The 21,302-nt window shown below is 39.6% G+C and overlaps 1 protein-coding gene across 15 annotated transcripts in view; it reads right to left on the reverse strand.

Annotated features, from left to right (window-relative positions):
- Positions 1 to 307: 307 nt before the first annotated feature.
- LOC131248915 (uncharacterized) overlaps positions 308 to 21,302 on the reverse strand; it is a 41,645-nt gene continuing 20,650 nt past the window's right edge. For 3 of the 15 annotated variants that reach the window (XM_058249430.1, XM_058249429.1, XM_058249428.1), the window contains exons 7-11: positions 11,713 to 11,924; positions 11,061 to 11,194; positions 10,598 to 10,950; positions 10,380 to 10,483; positions 308 to 3,528 (exon numbers count right to left, since the gene is read on the reverse strand). In XM_058249430.1, the coding sequence (XP_058105413.1) occupies positions 3,452 to 3,528; positions 10,380 to 10,483; positions 10,598 to 10,950; positions 11,061 to 11,194; positions 11,713 to 11,924 (880 nt within the window). In that variant the 3' untranslated portion in view covers positions 308 to 3,451. Of the gene's footprint in view, positions 3,529 to 9,489; positions 9,917 to 10,379; positions 10,484 to 10,597; positions 10,951 to 11,060; positions 11,195 to 11,483; positions 11,627 to 11,712; positions 11,925 to 21,302 lie in introns of those variants that run through there. The other 12 variants (XR_009172549.1, XM_058249432.1, XR_009172547.1 and 9 more) reach the window with 12 other exon arrangements.

Below are 21,302 nucleotides of genomic sequence, written 5' to 3' on the forward strand. Positions count from 1 at the left end.
TCCTTGGTCTCCTCTGCATATGCCCCCTCCACCGGATTTACCTAGATTGCCCATGGCTTATCTGTCCACATTAATCTTTGCCCAGCCTCTGATTGGTTTGCACCATTTCACTACCTTAGTATACGAAGCCAGGGCAAGATCCGAGCTCCCTCTGAGAGTGGGAGAAGGAGGGGTGGCCCCCATGTTAGAGGCACTGATGGCGAAAAACCTAGCCCCCAGATTGAGACCACTAATGAAGGAAAGCCACCACCTACCTCAAGTAATTATATCTACTATGAAGGTGGGTTTTCCATCAAATACCGCCGCATTTCTTGATTTCCAGATCTCCCAAAGGATCATGCAAGGGGCCACCTTCTGAGCAGTAGATTTGGTTGTCCCAACAGCGGGTGCACTCCACCATTGGGCTAATCTGCTCTCAACCGAAGAGGCCCCCATGACGTTGATGCCAAATAAGCTCCCAAAATAATTCCACACTGTTGTTGCCAGGGAACTATAAAGGAATAGATGATTAATCGACTCAGCCGAGTGGCCCTGGGTTGTTCTGTCTCCACAGCAGATGCACTTAGACGCCATGTTGATGCCTCGAGTTTGCACTGCTTCATCCACTGCAATTGCTTTCTTCAGCACTTTCCAGACAAAGAGAGAGATTCTTAAGGCTAGCTTTGCATGCCAAACCCATCTCACCCAACCATTTTGAGGCAGGAATGTTCTGCACTTCTCCCAGGTTGAACTAACCGAGAATGCTCACAAGGAGGTGAATGACCAAAATGGACCATCTGGCCCCTACGATAAGCAGAAACCAACTTGGATAATGAAATCCACTACTCGTTGAGGAAGAAAGATGAAGACCACTGAGGGAGGGAGAGGGTCGTCCTTACCCAGAAAATGGAGAGCTTTCATCGATAACAAGGCTACAGGAATTGGACTGACAGCTATGTTTTGGAGAGGGCCGAGCCCCGACCAGTTTGAGTTTCATAAGCCGTACTCTCCCTCACCAAGCTTCCACTGCATAAGGGAATCCAAAGTGGGGAATAGGGCAAGAATCCTCTTTCATAGTGGGGGAGCAAATGCAGCCGGTCTACCAAGCCCAAAAGGAGAGAGATCCTGAGCATATTTTCCTGATATAAATGAGCTCCACAGGCTTTTATCCTCCTTATATTTTATGGCCTAGGCCATCTTCAGACGAAGTGCTTCCATAGTGTCAGACAATTTTCTGATGCCTAGACCCCCTTCCTCTTTTGGCACAGTGATTGCCTTCCAACTTTTCCAATGTAATTTTCTCTTTCCATTAGCCCATCCCCAAAAGAAGTTAGCAAAACGCCTTTCTAAAGAAACAAGAATTTGCAAAGGAATGTGAGCTGCTGCCAATGCATGGAACTGGAATGCTGCCCAAGACATGTTTCACCAGCACTACCCTACCTGCCTGGGAAAGGCATCTCACTTGTCAACCTCTGATACGCCCCCTCCACTCTATCTAAAAGAGGCTAGAAATCGTTGGGTTTAAGCCTGCCCATGGCCATTGGGACTCCAAGATATGTAAAGGCTCCTAAAGACTAGGAAATCTCGAGGACTGTCTCGATGGCCCTCACTCTGGAAGCGGGGAGTTTGTGAGAATGGATGAAGGAGCTTTTCTGAAGGTTCATGCTTTGACCTGAGGTAGCTTGGTATGAATCCAGAAATGCCTTCGTAGCCCACAGTGAAGCGAGCCCCTCATTTAGGAAGAGGAGAGTATCATCCGTATAAAGAAGGTGAGAGACTAAAGGGCACCTTGTTCTAAGCTTAAATGACTGGCTATGGCCCTGAGAGACCAGCACTTTTAGCCCCCTATCCAACACTTCCGCGATGATGATGAAAAGGTTGGGCGATAGCTAGTCACCCTGTCGAAGACCTATAGAAGATATAAAGAACCATGCCGCCTCCCCATTGATTAACACAGAGAACCAGCTATTAGCCCAACATTTCTCCACCAACTCAACCCAAGGGGGACTAAACCCGAACTGTTGCAATACCTGCTTGAGGAATGACCTGTCCAACCTATCGTAAGCATTCTCCATATCTAGCTTCAGCACTATGTTACCGCCCCGAACCTTTCTATTTATCTCCCTAAATAACTCCTAGGAGATGGCTATGTTCTCCGCTATTGACCTCCCCTGAATAAAGGCCCCTTGCTTAGACAAGATCAGCAAAAGTAGCACCTGACTCAACCTGGCAATAATAACCTTTGAGAAAATCTTTTACAGACAGTTGCAGAGACTGATCGGCCAGAAGTTTGAGAAACTCTTCGGGGTGGCTGATTTAGTGACTAGACATATCAGCGAGGCCGAGACCTCCCTGGAAAGATTGTTGCCTTGGAAAAAGAACGAAGCAGCTTTGAGAAGGTCTTGGCCCACGATGGTCCAATAGGTAGAGAAAAAGACACCTGAAAAGCTATATGGACCAGCTGCTCCATCCAAGGGGATAGAAGAGATAGCCTGTTGGACTTCCAATAACGAAGGCATGGTCATTAGATTGTCATTTACCTCCTAGGAGACTAGGGAGGGGAGAACATCTAGAAGTAGAGTTCTAGTCACGCAGGGCTTTTCTCTAAATTGATTTTCAAAATGCCCACAGTTGCCCTTTTAATCTCAGTTATATCTTCTATTGTCTAACCCGACTCCAACTCAATACATCTAATCTCGGCTCTTCTTTGTCTCTCCGTTGTTATTGCATGAAAGAACTTGGTGTTCCTGTCTCCTGCTTCCAAACAGCTGATCCTAGCTTTTTGTTTCCAAAATGTTTCTTCCATCAGCTCTAAACGTGATAGGTTGGTTAAAGCTTCATTGAAAAGACTTTATAGTTCACTGTTCGGCCCAACGGTTACTACTGATTCTTGCCTTTTTTGGTCAATATCCTCCAGAGTTCGCTCCACTTGTTTCAGCTAAGTAAAGATGTTTCTAAAGACTTCTTTATTCCGCACTCTGAGGACCTTGACGCTATTCATCTTGATCAAGATGTTGTATATGGGCTGATTTGATTCCTCTTTCTCCCAAGCTGTCTTCACTAACTGGTTGAATGAGTCATGTTGGATCCACATTCGTTGAAATTTGAATGGTTTCTGCATAGCAGCTGACTGACGGGGGAATGCCAGGAGAAACGTGGCGTGGTCAGAGCTTATTCGAGAGAGATAATGCACATGGAATCTCGGGAACAAGGAAGACCAGCCCGCATTGATGAGTACCCTGTCTAGCCTAGCCCACACTCGAGCTGTTCCACCTTGATTGTTACTCCAAGTGAATTAATTTCCTGAAAACCCTACATCAAGAAGGCCAACATTGTTTATTGCATCTAAAAATTCCAGAGAGCTTGATCTATATCCGTCTCTACGGCTCCTTCTCTCGACGGCTTCAACTCTGGCATTAAAATTCTGCAAACTGCCCAGGGACCCTACACTATAGTGGAAAGGGATGTCAAGTCATCCCAAAGCGCCCTTCTTTAGATCCTGACACAACTGGCATATATGAATGTAATATTGATAAAAGATTGGAATGCCTGCAAAGAAATAGCAATAGATAGCAACTGATTAGTCATTTGTAAAACAATGAAGGAGATCATGTTTTTGAAAAGAAAAAAAAAAAACCAGATCTTCCCTCCCTCCTCTGCGTTTAGGGCTGTACACGAGCCAAGCTAGCTCAAAAAGCTTGCTCGGCTTGGCTCGATCTAGCTCGACTTGACTCGACTTGAACGATGACTCAAGGCGAGTCAAGCTTCATATGACCTAGCTTGTTTTGAAAACAAGCCAAGTTCGAACATAGTAAAGCTTGACTCGACTCGAATCGAACCTAGCCCGGCTCAACTCGAATATATCTTATATTTCAAAATTTTAAAAAATAAAACTTAAACCATACCATACCTGTCCGTCCCTTTCTTACCATTTCTCTTCCTTACCTAACTCATCGCGCTTGAGCTCCTCTCTCTCTCTCTCTCACAACATAAACAACAAGGTACCCTCTATGGCTATATCTAATACACACACACACACACACACACACACACACACACACACACACACACACACACACACACACACACGCACTCACACACACATTATTAATTGAATATTTGATTTGGAGGTTGGGTCAGTTGGGTCAGTTGTGTCAAGTTGCTGGGTTGAGTCAGGTGCAAGTTGGGTGCTGGGTTGGGAGCAAACTTGACTTGACTCGATCCACTAGCTCGCCTCGAGCTCAACTCGAAAGGTTTGGCAAACAAGCCAAGCTCCAAAGGTAAGCTCGATGCCGAGCTCGAGCTTCAGCTCGAACTCGAGGAGAGCACGGACAAGCCAAGCCAAGCTTGACCCACCTTAACTTGACTCAGCTTGATGTACTGCCCTATCTGCGTTTGAGCAGGATGAGTGGAAGCCCAGAGATAGGCCTAACCCTACTCTCTTATCATCTCTTAGCATTGGCTCAAGGATGGCCACTATCCATGGATCATGATTACTGATAAGTCTTTTTTTTTGTCATAACAATCCGTTAATTTCCTATTCCACGAGCATTCCACTTTAAGATTTTATCCATCAATCATACAACCTGAATTCACCGCCCTTCTCTTTAGCCTACATAGTCTGGATTCCCAATCTCCTCTTATGTATAACACCTTAAACCTTCTTAGCAGTTTTGTTCCTCTCCCTGTGCTAGGGGAATGTTGATGTAGTTGAACAGTAGTTTCGAGCCTTCTCTGTTCTTGGTATTCTTCAGATTCCCTGGAATTTGACAAGTTCTGGGCAGGGTTCTCTCCCCTCGTGTATGTCTCCAAGTAGCTGCTTATCCCACATTGATCTATTGTAGTCCTGATTCTTGCATCTGCTGTAACTACTACTAGGCGATTGACTTGTTATCCCTCTAACCTGACAGCTGATGAGAAAAGGGGGGAGAGGTCGACTTCAATACCTGCTCTTCGTTGCACTATCTTGGAGAGGGGCGGGGCATGGGTCTTTGAGAGTATCTTTATATCTTCCTCTGCTTATAACTCCTCTTCGATTGGAACCTCCTGAGTGAACGTTGTGGGAGGGAGAGATTGATATGGCATTAGTTCCTCTACCTCATAATGAGGAAAGAAGGGTGGAGTCTCATCCCCTCCCTGATCCCTCTTGCATATAGATGAGCCTAGGGGTGAGTTACCTACTGATCTAGAATGGTATAACATGTTTTTCTTTCTCACCTTTCCTAGGAGGTATCCCTCTACCTGCGTTGACAAGGCTTCCTGATTGTAGAGATCACTGTTTGAAACCTGCTCTCCTCGAGGGATCATAGTTAGCATTAGCATTGGTCTTGTATTCTTGTTGGGGGAATTCCTGAGATCCCGAAGAGTTGGAGTAGTTGTTGGCTGACCCTTGGTTCGGACTTCTTGTCCTGGAGTGGACATAAGACTTGAGCACCGAATATTACCTCTCCTCAAATCATTGTCATCCACTGAGACATTATATCGAACATTAGGGGGTCGAGGTTGAATTTCCTTTGTTCTTGCTCTTCTAATCTGAGGTAGGATAGGCTGGCTACACTGTCATCTGTTGAGTTTGTCTGTCTGTCCTTATCACAAACATCTACTAGGTAGCAGTCATTTTCTGAGGCTTTCTTTTGGAACCTTCTTTCCACCCACTCTTTGATACTCTCTAAAACTTGATTTCTAGTAATGTGCTTTGTCGGACTCCTCCTATCTCCAAATGGTTCCATTTCTGCATGGATCGGGAACACTTTATCTTCTATCTTCAATTTGAGTACCCGCTTCAAATTGACCCCTGGACGAATCATTATCTTGATGCGAGTGAAAACTTGGAAGATGCTGAGTCTTCTAGTAGAGTCTACTTGGATGACCTTGCCGAAGTAGTTTCCTAAGTCTAGGATAACTGCTTCCAACTAGGCATGGGCTGGGATGCCAAATAATCTGAACCAAATCCCCTCCCTCCCATTACAACATCCGAGGACCATGGAGAGATTGACTCAATCCCCATTTGGTCATGTAATGAAAAGCTTGCCAAGAAATCTATGTATTCTGATTTGGATTTGAGAATGAATAGGAAGCTGATTAGGGAAATTCTAGTGACATCTATTGCAGAGGATGCAAATTTAGATGCCCTAATAGCTCCTATTAATCTCAGAATGGATATATTTGGATTTGCCACAGTACCCACTAGCCCCATTTGGAGTTCCTGCAATTTATGAGCCACTGCTCTCGAGTCGGCCACGGAAATGCAATCATCATCGGAAGTATCCTTATTCTCTCGTCTTTGACTTACCGAAGTTACTGCTACTGCATACGAAGGGTCCAGAGGGCCTGAATGTTTGATGGAGGCTTGCTTATCTGCCCGCCTTGAGTTTCCTTCTGGATTCCGAAATCCCTGATTCGTCTCGGATGTAGCCTTATTTATAACTTTCGCCTAACTGACTGATACTACTCTGCCATCGATACGCCTATCGTTTAGTATATCCATAGCTGCTTTAGCATCCTGCTCATAGAGGAATCGCACAAATGCATATCCCCTGGGTTTCTTAGTGCCTGGGAGAGTAGGGATATAGTGATCCAATATTCATCCATATCTGTTGAAGATGCCCCACAGATCTTCGCTGGAGCTGTCGAAGGGGATATTTCCGACAAAAAGGCTGAAATCGGTATTTGGGCGGTGGGCTTCCGAGCTTCTAGGGCTGTTAAATCTTCTAGGTGAGCTTCCTAATAGTGGGGGGAGCATCTATCTCTCTTTTGAACATAGTTACAAATATAATGATTTAAAATTGTTAAATATCAAGTTAAGCCAGAATGAACATCTGTGTTTTGTAATTATCATATCAAGTTGGAGCTGGGTAAAGTTTTCAAGCTAATCCAATTGGAATGAACATTGAGTTAAATTTTTGGGTTTTATAATTATTAAATATCAAGTTGAGCTGGGTCAAGTCTTCGAATTTACCCAACTGGAATGAACGTCAACTCAAGGGATTTTTTTTTTTTTTAATTTATTTTTTAAGCTATGAGTTTCACATGTATATACAACGGCGCTGTTAGTTCCTCAAATTTTTACGGTGTTTCAGATCGATATGAATAAAAACTCCCATATTTAATATTTCGACCCGCTGATTATGCAAAGTTTATACAGTCACCATTCATCTTCAAAGCAAAAGGGTCAAATTATCTAAGGATTGAAATAATTCAATTAAGAGTTTTTGTTTGTTGACTTTCAACAGCACAATTAAGACTCATCATATAAATAGTTTCGAGCGTTGGAAGATGACCCACATTCAATGCCTAAAGAAGTCCCGATGCATTGGAGCAAACTTCTGAAGACACCGATCAGGTGTAAATCTGAGATCACGAAGGGGCACTTCCACGTTGTGACCCTCAATTGTTCAAGGCAGCTTGATGCATTCCACCAGTCCTGGGGCCAAGCTGCCTTCCACCAGTCCTGGGGTTTTTGGAGCATAGGTTAGGTTCTGAACGTTTGGTGTCACAACCAATACAATGTTCTGTTATTTTGAGTCGCAGAAGAAGCGATCTCTGGAAGGGCAACTTAGACTATGGCCACAATGTATTGAAAAGGCTATCTGGACAACCAGAGTGTAATTGCCATTGATGGAAAAGTCTACCTGGAAAAAAAAAGTCCAGAGTGCCATCACAGAAATGTGGATGTTGCAGACCATGGTGGAATGTTAAGATACCAAATGGTTTAAGGGACCTAACTGATTTGATTTAGAAAAGGTGGGACCTGACATCCCACCCAATCAGGTTCCAGTTTTCTGCACCAACCAAAATGAACATTCTTCCACCACTGTCACTTTACCAAAGTTTAAAACATCATTAATTACAACAAAATATCAATTAAGGGCCTGTTCATATTAATGGATAGCATATGAAAGGAAATAGTGTTTCTTGAAAACCCTTGTTTCTTGCAAACTGTGGGAAAGGAAACATTGTTTTCCTTGTTTGTTTTTCAAAAAGATTTTCCTAGAAATTTGGGATCTATTTTCAATTTTGTTGTTTGGCAAAACAAAAAAGGAAACACAAAAACAAAAAAAATTACAGAAAAAAATTTTGGTAGTTGCTGGCATGTGTCAAAGTAGCATGTGGGATGCTTGAAAACGAATAGTAGCACGTGGCACATGTGGGTTCTTGAAGCTGAATTGTGGCACACGTGGTACATGTGAGTTGCTTAAAGTCGTACGGTAACACGAGGCATAAGACACGCATTGGCACATTTGAACATTTGACATGTGGGCACTTGAAGGTAGACGGCAACAATTATGCTCATTGGCACGCATATTTGGAGCAATTGAAGATGGAAAATGGCACATATGGAGTGCTTTCCACACATAGGGCACAAGAGAAGAATGGTGGTATATGTGGCACATTAGCACGTGGGGCACGAGAAGATGGATGGTGTCACATGTGGCACAATAACACGTGGGGTGTAAGAGAAGATGGATGGTGATACATGTGGCACATTGGCACATGTGGCATAGTGGTACTTGCGAGGCACAACGAAGATAGAATATGGTTCATTTGGCACAGACAAATGTGACACACGTGGGGTGATCGAATTGAGATGGTGGTACATTAGTGTTTAATCCTTGAGAAATCTATCTTCCTTCTATTGTAGGAAAATGTCTTTCTTAGTGGTGGAGGGAAAATAAATTTGTTCATTTTCAAACAAAGATCAAAAGCGGAAATGGTGTTTCCCACAAATTACCGCATGGAAGGCTTGACAAACAATGGGAATGGAGTTTTATAGGAAACAATGTTTCTTTCCTCTACTTTCCACGAATCCAAGCAGGACCTAAAGAAAAAGTGAAAATTGATTTTCCTTTTTTCTTTTTTTACTAGGTAAGGGTGTGTTTGCTTGCACCAAATACCATGAAATTTCATGATTAATCACTCTAAGCGGTGCAAAATGTCATATACTTGGCGCAACCAAACACACTCTAAAATTTTTATTATTAACAAGAAAAAGAAAATACAAAGAGGGCACACTGGTCTACACGCACTATAACAAGAGATACATACAACCAAGAACTAAGCCACTACACCCAAATACAAACAGAATACAGCAGGCCCGAGGCCCATTACTGTCTCAGACCAGTTGCAACCCTAGCTCTGACTGCAGGTACGCATGCAACCTCCTACTGTAGGGGTGACGTGCATACAATTCAATCCAGTTGGTCCCACTACCACTAACCATGAGGTACAAACCCAAAATCACATTGCTTAGACTCTAGACCAACCACCCAATGCCAAGCAGAGTCATGACTCAAATTGACAGCGGCTATCAAATGAACTGTTGAAGAGACCAACCATACACATTGTCTATTTTATTTTATTTTATTTTATATATTATTATTATTTGAATAAGCAACAAAGACGAATGGAAATATTTAAAACATGGTGGTCCCCGTTGCATTGTTCGGTTCCTAATAAAAGAATAATCTCAAGAAGCATTACGTTGGCAGTGCAAACATTTTTCCCAGAATTAAAGAACTGCACCTACAGAATCATATGCATTTCTAAGTTCCTCCTGTCTTTGGGAATGGAAGCAAAACAAATGATTGGTTGATGATGCTTTAGAACATGAAATGCTTGTCAACTAGGGACATCGAAACCATCCCCAATAGCTTGTACATTACAGAATGATGTATAAGTTGCTTCCAAAATGAAAAGAACTCAACAAACTGATTACTTCCACGCTGCTAAAGAAAGAAGAAATGACATGCCTTGGCACTACGGCCAATCAAACTCAGAGAACTCAATAAGCTGCTTCGTTGAAGTCGAGACGTGTCAACCAGACGATGTAAAAGAAATGAGAATTGTGTTTGGAGTATCCTACACAATCCCTGTGGCAATGCTGGAAGCTGCATGGATCTTTAGGGAATGTTCAGGAATATATGTCAGACCTGTCATACTCCAAACCACAAGTGAAAAATTAACAGACATCCTTTATGTTTCGAAGCAATGCGTTACAGTAAGGCTGACTAATTTGGAGGGATCTATGTTTATCAAGACCCAGTCCCACAGCCATGATTGGTGGTTATTAATGTTTTTTTATTGGGTAAAAAAAATTATACTTCCAAGCTTGGTATTCAAAAATGGTATGTAATGGCCGTAACAATAATGGTGGGACCCGTTAAGCAATACGAGGATATACTGCCAATTCTTGAAAATAAAGGGGGGGCATACATTTTCCTCCTTTAATAAAAAATAAAAAAATAAAAACGATTGTCACAAGGCCGTTACGGCTACCATTACTGTTATTGAATACCTTGCTTCCAAGTAGTTGACCAAATTGATGACTCCTGTATATTATTTCCATATACAATAATGACAGAAATGCAAAATAAATGAAGATAATGAGCACAGAAGCACACCTTTCTCTTTAACAGCAATCTGCAAAGTATCAAGTGTGATTACCCCATCAGTCAGTGGCAGTAACTCAAGCTTGACAAGAGCTGTTGATTGAGAAGGAACACATCTGATGCCACAAGAGAGGACAAAAGAAAAAAGAAAGCACTCAGATGATATTTTAGAAGTACGAAATCATGTCTTGGTTTAAGATAAATAAGCAAACAGCAGTACAGAATACTACCCTAGAGGAACTGTACTCTGCAACCAAAGATGTGTACAGCCCAAATCAGTACTTGGAATGACATCAGAGGAAACAGTCTGCTCATCAAGAGAAATGGATCTACCCCCATTGCCGCCCTTCTCCTTTTGATTCTCTTGTACAAGAGGCATTGAACTCAGCTTCTGCATGCCTGTTACACGTCTCTCCCCGTTCGCTCTTGCTGTGAACTCGGAGGAACCAAGAAACGGGCTCGCTGGGGTTGATGGAGCAGAATTTAATGAAACCACTGAAGGGGGTGAAGTAAATGATGCTGGAGCAAGAACTGTCAAGGTTAAATCTTCTGACGTTAAATTTGAAGCCTGAATGGTTAACACCTGAACATTTAACGAGGGGTGCCAGTTAGAGAATAGGTTTAAACTTGAAATGGCCTAAATTTCTTATGCTTGACAAAGAAACAGGATCACTTTCTCAGATGGGATGAAACCTGAACTGGAAGTTGAGATATCCCTCCATTAGGTCCAAAAGTTTGTTCAGATATTTCTGATGCAACAGAGATCATGAGATCCCTAGGCAGACGGGGACGCCAACTAGTAGGCTTCTTGAAGAAAAGCCTCGATTCTGAAAGCACAAGATGAGATTGAATATCCTCTACTGAAGTATTTCAGGAGAACTTTGCTAAGCGCACACGTGTGTGCAGGCAATAAAGCTCATGCACACGCCACACATGTTGGCATGGCCCATAAGTTCAAGATCTAATCCATACATCAAGTTGGTCCAACCTTTTACTTGTTTCCAAAAAAAAATGGTCCAATCAGCATGTGGGCCCCAATATTGGAAATGCAGGTGGTTAGAAAACTTAATCCAAGTTTTTCAGAGCCGTACGTTTGTTTTGCAAACTGTCGCCTACCTGACCACTGGATCGACCTGATTCTTGGGCTAGGGCATCAATATCGTGGAGCCATTCTGATGGATGGATTTGATCTTGGACCTTTCGTGTCATGCTGGCACGTGTGGCATGTACATGAGCCTTTATTGCACATGCATGTGGACCTAGCAAAGCTCATTTCAGGATTACTTGCAATTCCCAGTTAAAAAGTCACCAGTCCAATCTTTCAAAAAAAAAAAGAAGAGGTTACCAGTGTAGTTGCAGCGGCATGAAACTAGTACTGCATACTGATCAGCATTAGTAGGAACCTTTTTTCCTTCACCAACCCTCGTAATTGGATGCAAATTTGATGTTGCACTTGCAGCCTGGGAAGATGTTGGCAAAGAACTTTCACCATGTGCCTTAAGATCCTTTGACATCGAGGTTGCTGGTTTTAGAATGAAAGAATGTTCTTCGCCTCTCCTGACACAGTGAAAATCAAATAGGCATTCATAATTTGTGTTAATAAAAGTAAAAAAAGAAAGATAAACACACAATATTTATACTCAAAGAAGTGCTGGACAATCTTACTATATTAAAGCTCCCAGCTATCCGTCAAATAGAATAGAAGACTGGAGCCCTTTATATACATAGGAGTTACAATTCACATTCCCACGACTATGCGACATGGGGCAAAGGCAATACCATAATGCATAACACAATAAAAGTTGAGTTTGCATTGCCAACATGTTAAATAAATAGAAAACAAAAAACAAAAGGAGTTTACATTAAAGGGCGGGCTAGGGCATTCTTGCTACATCAGAGTGCCAAGGTATTCAAATGGTTACATTGCTTACACCCTCTATTCTTTTAGATTAAAGGACCAATGAGTCCATTTACAAGGATAAGAGTGAGAACCCACATTCCCACAGATACCCTATGTGTGACTGAACTCTCAAGGTAATAACATAAGACACCACATCACAACCAAAGTTCACATTACATTCCCAAACTCCTCTAAAACTCGGCAACCTTGAGCCATCAAACCATCACTCACATGCAAAATCCTCTCAAAGACTGGTTGAGAGGTATCTAGCTGAATTAGATCTTGCGATAGCATGTGAAGACCATGGATTTAAAAACCGTTATCGTATCAACCGATACAGGCATATCGTATTTGTATTGACACGTTATGATTGCAACACAGGTCTATATTGGCCCGTGTTGGAAAAATGATACCGTATTGGCACCGCCATGCCATACCCATATCGGCCAAACTGATATGGGCGTAAATAGCCCCAGGTGATCCCCTTTTTCCATTTTTCCACCTTCCTTTCTTCTACTTTCAAAAAATTTTAAGTGAATGACTCTTTTAGGCCCATTTCCAACCATATATACAGCACCTTTGATCAAAACAAGATTTTTTGCATCGAATCAAAGGATTAAATTGTATATCCAATTTGGGAAAATTAAATTTTAAGATTGAAAAAAACTTTTCTTTTTTTAATTCTTACTGAAATCAAGTCGAATCAACACCATAACACCAAATAGATCAAATCATGCTTGAATTGATTTCGATTTGGGAATTTTTTGCTTCTTTTTTTTCAATTTACACTAGAATTCTCTGATAGTTTCTTTTTAAAAAATCAACTAATTGTTGGGAGTGGATTAGGTGAGACTCCGGATATACCGAGGTGGGTGGGACCCCTGATTGTGGGGCTCAAAGTGATGTGTATGTGCCTTAAATCTACACTGTCCAACCGTTTTGAAAGCTCACTTTAGGACATGATACCAAAAATGAAGGAGATCCAAATCCTTAGTGGAACATACAACAGGAAAAAATAGTGATTGAATCCCCACCATTAAAAACTTCATGAGCGCCTGCAGAATGTTTATTTGCCATCCAACTAATTGATAAGGTCGCAAAGATCTAGATGAGGAGACCACACAAATATCAGTTTAATCCAAAACTTTTGTGGCCCACGAGAAGTTTTTAATGCTCGATTACCGTTGTTTCCTGTATTATGGTCCACCTGAGATTTGGATCTGCTTCACTTTTTGGATCATGCCCTAAAATGATCTTTAAATACGGATGGATGACATGGATTTAGTCACATACATCACAGTGGGCCCCACAATCAGGGGTCCCACCTACCTTGGTGGATTCAGGGTCTCACCTAATCCACTCCCCTAATATTTGTAATGATGCATGAAGGATCTTTCAATACTATGGATCTAAAGATTTTACACGCATCGACACTTTTTTTTTTTTTTTTGGTATTTTCGAGTTATAGTTTTGGGCATTTTCTGAAGGAAAAAAAAAAAATTTCTAAAATAATTTTAGGGAAATGAATCGAATGATAGATATAAGGGTAAATCTATATTTGTTTTGAACATGGATCTACAATTTATTACTAGATTTAAATTATTTTCTTATTTTTGGACCTTTTTTTAGATTTTCTTTTCTTTCTTTTTTTTTCTTTTCCAAAATTTACCTAGGGGAGTGATAGATCTATGTTGTTTAAACACAGATCTAATTTCTTTTATAAGCTATAATTTTATTTTTAACATATTTTCACCAATTTTTGGCAATTTTAAAACTTTAGTTTTTTTTTTTTCAAATCAAATTAAGGAAATGAAAAAATTATTGTTGTTTGAACATAGATCTATGTTGTTTGGACTATCATCTATAATTTTGTTCTCTATGTATTTTCGACCATTTCTTAATTATTTGTATTTTTTTTCAAAAATCAATTTGGGGAAATGGAAATATGGATGAATACATTCATTTTCACCTCTTCTTCGTTTTTTTTTAATCATTTTTTGTAATTTTTCTTGTTTTTTATTTTATTAAAGTTGGATGTTATCATTGGATTTTTAATTGAATGGTGGTTATTTTATGAGTTCATGTGTTTGATTCATTACTTTATTACACAAATCTGTGACACACTTTATTTCGGTGTTTTTGAAGAGTGGACTGTAAGCTGTGGATTAGTAGTATGGTGGGCAATTGTCGTGGAGTGTGGGCTTATTAGTGGTTATTGTGTTTCTTGGGTAGCTTGGACTATTGTCCATTGGAGATTTGGGTTGGTGACTTCCTGATTAGGACCTTGGGCTTGGCAGTTGATGACCTGACTTCAGGAAAATGCCCGAAATGAAACAAAGATATAGGATAGCAGCACAGGGTAAGAATAGGTGGGAGTACACAGCTAAGTATGTGCAAGTACTACAATAAGAGTGAGCGGGGGCATAACTTGATTAACACAACACTTGGACCATAAAAAGGGTTTAAGTTTCTAGGTGTCCAAGTGTCCCTAAAGAAGTAACAAAGCAAATGGACAACAATAAAAGAAATTAAAGGAAAAAAGGCAATGATGGAAAAGGAGACAGCTATCCTTGATGCATGTCGAGCAGAAATGTTTGGTGTTCCTACACAAGACGTTGAAGAGAACATTAAGTCAAGAAAGGGCTCTAATAGAGAGATTACAACGGCAAAGAGGGAAAGTATATTGAATTGCTCATGATGATGATTGGCGACATCGAACGTTTGGGAAGACCGATTCAATTCATAACTTGGGAGCAGTGGGACTGGGGGAGTAACTGACAGGGAGGGAGTATTTAGGGGTTCATGTCATGCCTTTAGCATGCGATGACATTTTCTTCTCCAAATCTTCTTAATTCTTCTTTTCTCTTATCTCTTGGTGTCCCTTATCTTGCTTGTGCTGAAATTTTTTTAAGAAACCTAGGGTTTTTTTTTTTTTTTTTTTACTTCTTTTGTATATCGAACTTTTCATAATGGCCCGTCTATGCGTGGAGGAATGAAGGGATCGGCTTCTTGAATGATATCACCCCACGTGTGACCGTTGCTAAATACGGGTTGTTTACTTGTGTTGGATGTTGTATTCCTGACTATATTTCTTCGTAGCCAGTTGGAAGTAGTGGACGTGTCACTGATTCTTCTGCCTGAGGTAACATGCGCATCGTGTGAAGCATTCAAGTATGGTGCTCATCGATTGTGCTAAGTCAGCCAATGATTATGGTTGTGAAGTACTCTTTCGTTTATTTATTATGGAGATAAAAAGTTATCCGAAACTTGTATTTATAAACCCATTTGATTTTTTAGGGGTCCACATAACCTCTATTAAGTCAGATGAGATAATTATTTAGAGTGGTCTAAGTCAATCCAAGTTTTTCTCACGACCAAAGGAAAATTAAGATATCTGACGATAGAGAAGCCTAATGAAGAATCCAGTACTTATGATAAATGGATCCAAGAAAACATCCAAATTATGACCTGGTTATGAAAGAGTATAGAACCCTTAATAAGTGTAAATGTCATGTTTTTGGGTACGGCTAAAGAAGTATGGAATGCCCTACATGAGGAATATTCATCTGATAAAAACATCTCTCACACTTATCAGTTATAAAGAAATATTCAGGCTTCAACAAAGAAATAAATTGTTGATTCGATACTATTCCAAACTCAAAGGAATGTGGAGAGAGTTAAATGTGTATCAGCCCCTGACTTTAGAAAAACTAGTCAGTAACATGAGAACTTCCGAGTGGCCAAGTTCCTATCTAGGTTGAAACGTGAGTATGGACCAGTTCGTGCACGAATTTGGGTGGGAAAGATGTGTCATTTTTAAATGAGGTGTACACATGCCTCCATCATGTATCTTTGGGCTCTACAAGTGGAGCTAATGACAGCTCAACTCTAGCATCATTCTCTAGACAAGGTTACGGTGGTGGCCATGGTGGAAGAAGTGGTCGTGATGAAATGGGAGGTAGCCATAACCAATGTTTTAAATATCAATGATATTGGCCGATATATCCCACGATATATCTTGTATCCCACCCGTGCAATATGAAACGCACGAGTAGTGCTGATATATCCCACATGTTCGATCCAGTGAGCATTTTCAATTTCCAATCCCCTTTTTTTGTTGAAATTATGTTAAATCAATGTCAAATGGTTACAAATTCATTGGTTCTTCATGTTTAGCATGAAAAGTCATGGAGTTGAAGCTTTGATTTCGATACCCATTGGTTCTCCATGTTCTCCATGTTTTGTTTTTTTTTTTCAAAATTTTACTTCAACCAACTGTCAATTGAGAATAGTTTCGAAGTATTTAGGAATATTTAATGAAATGATCATCACAAATACTCTAATTTTGAAATTTCAATTAGGTGGTCCGATTTAGGGAAAATTGGAGGAAATTTGAAATTTCCCCATTTTCTCCCAAATTGCTTGCGATGTTACACTCCAAACATGAAATCAAGCATGTATGAGGGTTGATCTACTGATTTGTTAATTCCTTGTCAATTTTCGAAAAATAAAAATCATTTTAATTAAAAATTAATAAAAAATATTAAAATATTAATTTTATTTTGAAATTTTCCTTCAACTAATTGTCAATTGAGAATAATTTCAAAGTATTTAGGAGTGTTTGATGAAATGATCATCGCATAAATTTTAAGATTTAAAAGTGTGGATTAAGGTCTTTTTAAAATCCTTGAAATTTCATTGAAAATTTCAACCATTTTCCCAATGTTCCCCATGTTTCCCAAAAACTGCAATAAAAACTGCGATAAACTACACGATACAAACTATATCTCATGCGATAACCAATATGTATCTGTATCCCAAGGGTGTGATACGTAATGCGATACCAATATTTCAAACACTGGTTGCACTCCGAACATAAAGTCAAGCATGTATGAGGGCTGATTTATTGATTTGTTAAGTCCTTGTAAATTTTTGAAAAATAAAAAACATTTTTAATTAAAAATTAATAAAAAAATTAAAATATTAATTTTATTTTGAAATTTTCCTTCAACCAATTGTCAATTGAGACTAATTTCGAAGTATTTAGGAGTGTTTGATGAAATGATCATCGCATACATTTTAAGATTTAAAAGTGTGGATTAAGGTCTTTTTAAAATCCTTGAAATTTCATTGAAAAATTCAACCATTTTCCCAATGTTCCCCATGTTTCCCAAAAACTGCGATAAACTACACGATACAAACGATATATCCCATGCGATAACCGATACATGTCTGTATCCCAAGGGTGTGATACGTAATGCGATACCAATATTTCGAACACTGGTTGCACTCCAAACATAAAGTCAAGCATGTATGAGGGCTGATTTACTGCTTTGTTAAGTCCTTGTAAATTTTTGAAAAATAAAAATCATTTTTAATTAAAAAAGTTTTTTAAAAAAAATTATTTATTTTTTTTTTTCAAAATTTACCTTTAACTAGTTGTCAATTGAGACAATTTCGAAGTATTTAGAAGTGTTTGATGAAATGATCATCACGTACACTCTAAATGTTATGCATTCAATTTGAATATAGTTGCATTAGTTCAGCCAGACAGCACATAGCTCCTATACAAAGGAAACCTATTATATACACTTTTTTTAGATCTTTTTTAAGGTATTAAGGTCTTTTTTAACAATTCTTGAAGTTTCATTGAAAAATTCAACCATTTTCCCAATGTTTCCCCATGTTTCCCAAAAAGTGCGATAAATTACCCGATACAAACGATATATCCCATGCGATAACCGATACATATTTATATCCCAAGGATACGATACATAACACGATACCAATATTTTGAACACTGCTCACAGCATGTTTTCTGATAAATCAGATGCCCTCATTTATTTTAGATGGTCAATCACTTTATCAAGTTTTGTTCCCGAGTAATTTGCTATTTCCTCTACTTCCGTGATTGGAATCCCCATTGTCACATTGGGTTGAGCATCACGTCAAACAATTTGCATGTTTCCAGCAACAAAGTTTGAACTCCTGTATTTGGAGTTGCTAAGCTGGGCAAAAGTCTAATCCATGGCCTGATCATCCACTCCAACATCAACATGCAACACATGTACCACATTTACATTGATCCTCAATTCCCAAAAGGCCCTGATGAGGCACCACAATGTGGACTTTAACAGTGAGGTCGACAACCTTGCTGCACAATCCCACGCTATCGTCTCCTTCGAGATCCTAACACAACAAAAAGCACCACCATCACCATGAGAAGGAGCATAAGTTAAAAGCGATCACGCCGAAGAACACTTCAATCGCCATGGAAAATGGGGGCATGATCTTTGCTTCTGCAATCATATGTCGGAACTCTCATTGGTCATTAGACAAGTAACTATTGGGGGTTGGAGAAGCTGCAGATATCAAGGATGATGAAGAAAGGAGTCTATCATGGATATATTCCGGTGACCCCGAAGATCAACCAGTTTCACAAATGTGAGGGAGAAGAACAAAAAGAATACACAAAATAAACAAGATCTAACCCACTACAATAACATGTTAAGGAATTAGAAAACAAGGGACAGAAGAGACTTCTATTAAAGGGCTGGGGCACTCTTACTCAAATAGAGCTCCAAATGCCCAAATGGCCACATTGTTAACACCCTCTCTTCTCCTCAACTAGATGGAATAAACCCTTTTAAAAAAGACAAGATTGAGAACCCATATTCCAACAAAAAACTCAATGTGGGGCAAACCGCTCAAGGTAAAGACACCATCATAAAACATCGAGTTTTTTTAATGGTTAAATGTTTTACTAAAGCAAATAAGACAAAGAAATACAATCCACCAAGACGGTGGATAACAGACTTCTATACAAGATTAGCTCTATGGACTCCTTCACAAGATAGTTGGTGACAGAGTTAGCTTTGGTCAGGACCTGATTGAAGGAAATAGAAAAATACCAACAACACATTCTAATGTCATTTAGTCTTTAGAACAAATGCTAATGAACATGGAGATAATGCCTTCAACAATAAGCAGTCCTTCAAAGCAATCTAAAAATAATTCAACCCAATTTTAATCCCCATAATTTCAGCCCCATTTGAAGTACCACTTGCCATTGGACTTTGGAAGCAAAGATAAATATCGTCATTCTCATCATTAACCACCACTCCAATACCGTTCCCCAGAAAAGTTGAGTTTGTATTATCAACGATTTGAAGAAGAAGAAGAAAAAAAAGGAATCTACAGATGCACTTTGGCAATCATTCCCTTCTGTTTATTCTCTAAATGAAATAACACAACATGTTTTCTTGTATGCTTCTTTGAACTAGAGTTTCTTTTATCCTTTTTTTAACAAATATATGCTACATAGATAATTCAAACAGATATGTGCATCTACGTTTGTCTTAGATGAGTGGCCACTTTTTTACTAAAAGTAAATATGAAAACAAATATCGATTAAGGCAATAGATAAAAAAGAAGCAGAACGGAGAGTCAGCCCCCAAAGACCTTCCTTAGCAAGAGAAATAGTAAAGGGTAGGCCTCCCTTGAAGCATGCCACAAAAGAATGCAAAAATAGCAACAGTGGCCGTATTTCATATACAAGCGACACATGCATCCTCAGCGCAGGACAACTGTTGGCTACCAAAGTAATAATGATTTTCAAGTCAACCACAATTAGTGGACAGCTGACAGAATCCAGAAACAAATTGCGCTCGACATTTAGCACCATCATTTTAACATAATTAGAGTCACAGTTCCCACAGGACCATAGAAAGTAGGAGAAATTGTGCCTTCCTAATCCCTAATTCGCCACTGATTTTGGCATTCATGCGATTTGAATTAGAAGCAGTATTGATTGTTCTCTAGTAACTAATTTTTTTATTTTCATTTTTTATTTTTGTTATTATTTTTATTTTTGATTTTTTGGTGCAGACCTCATATTTGATTCCATCTGTAAATCCATTGTCTTCCTTGTGACTTATAGTATCAATAAGATTTCTAGTTCTAACTCTTTATGTATTAAGACTATGAATATACCACACTACTTTTGAATAAGGCCGGTCCCTTACTATTAAAGCTGTTTAGATCGACAAGGCCATTAAAATGACTATAGTCAGTAAAAGTCGGATGCAATATCTTGTAGCAGTAATCACTATTCCTAGTAGGGTTTACTGTGAGATGCATTCATGCTAGCCGTGCTAGGATTGTGACAACCTGATGGAGAAGAGGCCGAGAAGAAGATGGTGACAACCCGATGAGGAAGAGGCTGAGAAGAAGATGCTAAAAGAAGAGAGGCAAGTCACAAGAACTAATTAGGATAATGAAGCTTTCACTTTGAAGATAAACACCCAAACTAGGGCTATCACACAGGAGCAAAGCTCAAGTAAAAACAATATATTTTTTCTAAGAGAATCGAGATTGTATTCCTCATATTCGTCCTTCATATCGCTATTGGTCTTATATAAAGCTCTCCACATCAACATTCACACCATAATACCTCCCAAGAATGCATGCCCATTAAATAGCGACCTTGGAAACACTTGCAATCACACTAAAACCACAAGTTCAAGAAAAAATGACCCTAAAACCCCACATAGGTAAAAAAAAACTAACACCTTTGATAAGCACACACTATCAGAGTCTACCACCCTTACCAATGAATCTATTGCCCATGTATGCTTAGGAAATACAATATTATTATTCTTAAGAAACCCCCTAAGTGTGGACTGCTTTGACCTCCCTTGGTCTCATCCATTGACCATTCACAGGTCCCTCCCACGAGATCCCACCAAATTTTGCATGTCCCACCTCATACGTCCCACTAGTATGCACCACATCACAGCCACCAGGGAAAGTCAAGGATTAACGATGCGCTTACCGCATGGAGCTACTGTCAAAGTTCAATTTCCTGACCAGTAGGAGATTGATCCATGAGGCAAACTTCTTCTAGGCCTTTCTTTTATCTTGGATGACCAAGAGTTAGTTGCTACTGAAAACTGTGTGATGCAGGGACATGTGATGACCTAATCTCAGATGCATGTACAATCAGGTTAAAGAATGTTCAAACAAATACACCAATT

Source organism: Magnolia sinica, chromosome 6, assembly GCF_029962835.1.
Source record: "Magnolia sinica isolate HGM2019 chromosome 6, MsV1, whole genome shotgun sequence".
NCBI lineage: Eukaryota > Viridiplantae > Streptophyta > Magnoliopsida > Magnoliales > Magnoliaceae > Magnolia > Magnolia sinica.